This window comes from Apium graveolens, chromosome 10, assembly GCF_009905375.1.
Source record: "Apium graveolens cultivar Ventura chromosome 10, ASM990537v1, whole genome shotgun sequence".
NCBI classification, from domain to species: Eukaryota; Viridiplantae; Streptophyta; class Magnoliopsida; order Apiales; family Apiaceae; genus Apium; species Apium graveolens.
Window position 1 is genome coordinate 171432642 of NC_133656.1, and position 5876 is coordinate 171438517.

At 44.3% G+C, this 5876-nt stretch overlaps 1 protein-coding gene across 2 annotated transcripts; it reads left to right on the plus strand.

Annotated features, from left to right (window-relative positions):
• The first annotated feature begins 381 nt into the window (after positions 1–381).
• On the plus strand, positions 382–2545 carry LOC141693266 (uncharacterized). 2 transcript variants are annotated; one of them, XM_074498299.1, is made up of 3 exons: positions 382–548; positions 1384–1766; positions 1848–2545. In XM_074498299.1, the coding sequence occupies exons 1-3, from the start codon at positions 494–496 to the stop codon at positions 2394–2396; spliced, it is 987 nt and encodes a 328-aa protein (XP_074354400.1). In that variant the 5' UTR covers positions 382–493; the 3' UTR covers positions 2397–2545. The 2 variants fall into 2 exon arrangements, with proteins under 2 accessions (XP_074354400.1, XP_074354399.1); XM_074498298.1 differs by lacking the exon at positions 382–548 and having other exon boundaries at positions 972–1766.
• Positions 2546–5876: the final 3331 nt, after the last annotated feature.

Genomic DNA, 5876 nt, shown 5'->3' on the forward strand with positions numbered 1-5876 from the left:
GCCCATTTTCCTTGGTCCAACTAGTTTTTTGCAATTGGCCCATTGCTTTAACTGGGCTCCCTTCCCACTCTTTTTTCTTAAACATCATTTGGGCCTCAACATGGCTTGATTTTTCTAAAATTAGGCCCTTTTCTGAGATGGGCTTTCATTTTCTAAGCCCAAATTCCAAATCCTTCTAGGGTTTTTCTGGATTCTTCCAGATTCTTCAAAAACTTTAATTTTCCTCTGATTTTTGCTAGAACTTCCTGGATTATTCCAGAACCTTCTAAGTTTTGGGCCCAAATGGGCTTTTTTAAGGCCCATTTTCCTTCTTCCTTGGCTATATAAAGGTGGGGTGAGAGTTTTATTTCTTCACACCTCTCATTTCACCTCTCATTTCATTTTACAACTTCTCCTCATCCCTCCTCCAACTTTCTAGCCTTTCCTTTCTCAAATCCCTCCTTTAGTTTTCCAACCTCTCCTTCAGGCTTTTTCTAGCTTTCTAATCTTTCTAATGGCTGACAAGAATTCTGAGAGGGCGGCCAAAATTGCCTCGGCTTCAAAACGAGGTAAGGATATCGAGATCCGCTCTTCATATATGTCTTTAATTGATATGATTAATACTAGGGGGGATGAATATCCCTCCACTGCACATCTCGACTCTTTTAATCACTGTAATACTTGGCATAACATAGATTTCAATAAACTAAATGCTCGTTATAACGTCCCTCCCCCCTTTAGACTAGTTCCAGTCTCTGGTGGTGACCGTACTTGCCACTGGAGGCCCGATACTCTTTTCATCTACACCGACGCCCTTAACGCTGGGCTTAGGTTCCCTTTCCATCCTTTTATCCCTCATCTTTTGGCCGACTTACAAATCAACCCATGTCAGCTTCCTCCAAACGCCTGGAGGAATATTCTATGTTTTATGGTTTGTTGTCTTAGGGAGGGCTTTCCTCTTTCGGTAGCCGTTTTTAGGAAAGCCTTCCAATGTTACAATAGTTCTTCTAATATTTGTGGCTGGGTTTATGTCAAACAAAGGCCCAAAAGCAAACATATCTTTAATAGCGCCTCTATTCCTGATAATAATCCAAATTGGAGGAATAGTTTCGTTGGGTTACGTTGGGAGAATGGCGACTGGGGCACGCTCTTTCGATCTTCCTTTGGGAAGGTCAGTGATGGTAGCCTCAAATCCATTCACTTAACTCCTGAAGAAACTATTATTTATAATGGCCTTACTCAGGATGATGGTACGACCACCAGCTGGACTCTCTTAGAGGAGTTTTCCCTAATTCATGTGGGACTATCCTCTGTTTCTCAACAGGGTATTTTTCTTCCCTTCTCAATTTTACTTCATTTCATGCGTTATTAACTTCACTTATTTTGTCCTTTGTTTTGTTTCAGCTGCTAAGGAGATTAACGAGGACAACGTTCCTTTGGTTGAGGAGACAGCTAGGATGAAGAAAGCTCGGCTCGCAGGCCTAGACACCCGGGGAAAGGCGACAGAGCCTATCTTCTTGAGAAAGCACAAGGAGCCTATGGGGGAGGCTTCAACTGAAGGAGCTGAGGGCCATAATGCTCCTATCACTGCTGCTGCCCCTGCTGCTGCTGCTACAGGCGCCTTTCAGCCTCTCTGGGGATTCCGCCGAGGGGATACCGTGGTTGGTTCCACGAAGCATGCTTGGGATTGGTCCTACCATAGCGTGACCCCAAAGGACTTTACTGATGTGGTGGCCACCCCTGACCTTGAGAGGATTAAGCTCATGGGAGCCCAATCTCTGGCTTCGGTATGCCTTCTCTTTTTTAAACTTATTTCTCGTTCTTGTAGCACTTTCTTGCCTTATACTTTGTTAATTGTTTTGTTTCAGTCTAACGCCTACTTTCAAGGCGCTGTGAGGCAAGCCGAATCATGGAAGCGGGCTTCTGATAAGGCCGATAATGCCCTCAGGAGGCAGCAGAAGAAGTATGCTACCCTGGAGAAGAAGCTCAAGCGCAAGGAGGAAGAACTCGGAGAGTCTAACGCCGAGCTGGTGGTACTTCGGGCGGAGAAGGATAAAGCTATAGACAATTATCTGGACTCGGAGGAGTTTGCCCAATCCATGAGGATTAGGGATGATTCAGTCTTTCCCGAGTTTTTTAGGACTGGTTGGGACACGGCCCTTGGGACCGTGAACGAGGCTTGTCCTGATATTAACCCGGCGGACTACATCTGCCCTGACGATGAGGCTTTGCTACAGAGGTTTCGTACCCGAGTAGTTGTCTCGGATCATGTTCCTCAGGATCCACTTCTTCCTCCTCCCGAGTCTTTTTCCAGACCTGCTGAGGATGACAGCTCTTCCTCCTCCGAGACAACGGAGACATCTAGCGAGAGCGGAGAAGACGATGATATGGACGCCGAGGGCACCTCAGCTCCTTAGAGCTTTTTCAGCCCTGCGTGGCTTTTTTATTTTCGAGACTTTATTTATCAAACTTTTGTAACATCTATCAGATCTATCTCATTTATCACCTTTTATGCTTTGCATCCATGCATTTGATTTTTATTTGTTAGGCCACAATCATACTTTGAAGAACTTATGAATTTCATAAAATTGTCTGGGATTCGTCCCTTACACAAGTCTTAATAAATTTCGTAATAAAACTAAAACATATAAATCCTAAGCAAGCAAAGCTTCAAGGTGCTTTTCAACCTACTCGCCATCCTGACGAGTGAGAATCGTACTTCGACCATCTTACACGTAGTAAACCTTCAGGTTTTGTGCGTGCCAGGTTCTCGGGACTTCAAAACCATCCATAGTCTCCAGCTTGTAGGTTCCTCTACCCTGAACGCTCTTGACTCTATACGGCCCTTCCCAATTTGGGGCAAGCTTTCCTTTCTGTCCGACACCAGAAGCCTCTATTTTTCTCAAGACTAGGTCACCTTGTTTGAAAAACCTCTCTTTAACCCTTAGGTTGTAGTAGAATGAAGCCTTTTTCTGATATTCTACTATCTTTGCGTGTGCTTTATCTCGTACTTCATCGATTAAATCCAGGGCTAACTTCTGCCCTTCCTCATTTTCTTTTTCATCAAAAGCCTGAATCCTTGGAGAAGAATGTGATATCTCCACGGGAACTACTGCTTCCGCCCCATATGCCAACATGAAAGGAGTTGCATCTGTCGTGACTCTACAGGTAGTCCTATAAGCCCATAATATGGGAAGTATCTCATCTACCCAATTATTTCTCGACTTTTCGATCCTCTTCTTTAGTCCATCCAGGATTATCCGATTTGCTACTTCCGCTTGCCCATTGGCTTGCGGGTGAGCCACAGAGGTGAATCGTAACTCAATTTCATTTTCTTCACAATACTTCTTGAATTCCTCATTGTTGAATTGCGTTCCATTGTCAGTGACGAGGATACGGGGAATTCCATATCGGCACATGATGTTTTCCCACAGGAATTGTGCAACCTGCTTAGTTGTGATTTTGGCCAAAGGTTTGGCTTCGATCCACTTGGTGAAATAATCAATGGCTACAATCAGAAACTTCCTTTGTGCTGTGGCCATAGGAAAAGGCCCTAGAATATCCATCCCCCACATAGCAAAGGGAATAGGTGAGTTGATAGAGGTCAGCATCTCGGGGGGTTGTCTGGCGACTGGTGCATGCTTCTGACAACGATCACACTTCTTTACATATTCTTTGGCATCAGCCATCATTTCTGGCCAATAGAAGCCTAAACGAGTTATCTTATGAGCCAAGGCCCTGCCCCCCAAGTGTTGCCCACAAATGCCTTCATGCACTTCCTCAAGAGCCAAGCGTGCCTCATCCGGCCTGAGACACCTCAAGTAAGGAACCACGAAAGATCTCTTATACAGAATCCCATCTATCAAGGAGTACCTTAGTGCTCGAACAGTTAACTTTCGTGCTTCAGTTGCATCGCTTGGCAACCATCCGGTTTGAATGTGAGCCTTAATGTGATCGATCCATGACGTCCCCAGGCCTATGGGAGCCACAAGCTTAACATCTATGCTTCGCGTCTTTAAAACACGAAAGTATACACTCCCTGAACTTTCTTCTATCTCAGATGAAGCAAACTTTGATAGCGCGTCTGCCTTAACATTTTCTTCCCTTGGAATGTGCTCAACATGACATTCATTAAATTGGGTCATCACAGCCCTTACTAGGCGGACATATTTAGCCATTGTATCATCCCTTGCCTCAAATTCTCCCTTTACTTGGGATATGATCAGCTTTGAGTCTCCACGGACCTTTAAGTTTTTGACTCTAAGTGTCCCAGCTAGACCAAGGCCTGCTATCAGGGCTTCATACTCTGCCTCATTGTTTGTGGTTGGGAAGTCTAGCTTCATGGCATACTCAATTAAGAATCCATCAGGGCTTTGCAAAACCAACCCTGCTCCACTGGAATTTGTTTTTTGATGCTCCATCAAAATAGAGAACCCAATATTCTTTCTCCTTGTCCCCATTGTCGACTCCCTTGTCTTGAGGTGTGGTATCTTCCTGCCCCCCGACTTCTTGGTTGGGTATGGTACATTCCACCACGAAGTCAGCTAGTGCCTGGGCTTTTATGGCTATACGTGGCTTATACTTGAGATCGAACTCTCCCAACTCTATTGCCCACTTAATTAGTCTCCCACTTGCCTTGGGACTGTGAATGATATTTCTCAGTGGCTGATTTGTTAGCACTTCAATTTGGTGAGCTTGAAAATAAGGACGCAGCTTTCTCTGAAGCCATCACCAAGGCTAAAGCAAATTTCTCAATGGCTGAATAATTCAACTCAGCACCACGCAAGATTTTGCTGACATAGTATACGGGTTTCTGGACTTTCAGTTCCTCCTTAACCAACACCGCGCTCAAGGCGCTTTCTGAAACAGCCAAGTACAAGAATAAAACTTCACCCAGAACTGGCTTGGCCAATCAACGGGGCCTGGCCCATATACTTCTTTAACTCTTCAAATGCCTTCTGATTTTCCTCACTCCATACAAAGTCTTTAATGTTCTTTAATGACTTGAAGAATGACAAGCACTTGTCTCCTGACTTGGAGATGAATCGCCCTAGCGCAGCAACCCTTCCTGTGAGTTTCTGAACATCCTTGACAGTTTTTGGGGGTTCCATGTCCAGGATTGCCTTTATTTTATCGGGGTTAGCCTCAATTCCCCTCTTTGAGACCATCAATCCCAAGAATTTTCCAGATCCTACTCCGAAAGCACACTTCGTGGGATTCAACATCATCTTGTGGTACCTCAGGACCTCAAAAGCTTCCCTCAAATGGGTTATATGATCAGTCTTTACTAGACTCTTGACTAGCATGTCATCAACATAGACTTCCATAGTCTTCCCAATAAGATCTTTAAAAATTTTATTCACCAACCTTTGATAGGTGGCTCCTGCATTCTTGAGACCAAACGCCATAACAAGATAACAATAAACACCAAAGTCAGTGATAAATGATACCTTTGGAATGTCATCCTTATGCATTTTGATCTGGTTGTATCCGCTAAATCCATCCATGAAACTCAACATCTCATGTCCAGCGGTGGCATCAATCAAAGTATCAATTCTAGGCAGCGGAAAATAATCTTTGGGACATGCATCATTCAGATCGGTGAAGTCTATACACATCCTCCACTTTCCATTAGCCTTCTTCACCATTACAGGGTTTGCTAACCACTCCGGAAATTGAATCTCCTCAATGAAACCAGCCTCTAAGAGCTTTTCCACTTCCTGCTTTATAGCCTCTTGTCTTTCCGGGGCAAAATTTCTTTTCTTTTGTTTTACTGTCTTCCGGCTTGGATCCACGTTTAACTTGTGGGTAATTAACCCCGGGTCTATGCCTGGCATATCAGCTGCTGACCATGCAAACACATCACTATTTTCTTGCAAAAATTTCACTAACTTCCC

Coding starts and splice junctions, on each gene's coding strand:
- LOC141693266 (XM_074498298.1), top strand. CDS start 1,275: ATGTGGGACTATCCTCTGTTTCTCAACAGGGTATTTTTCTTCCCTTCT. Junction 1,767..1,847: donor GAGCCCAATCTCTGGCTTCG/GTATGCCTTCTC, acceptor GTTTTGTTTCAG/TCTAACGCCTACTTTCAAGG.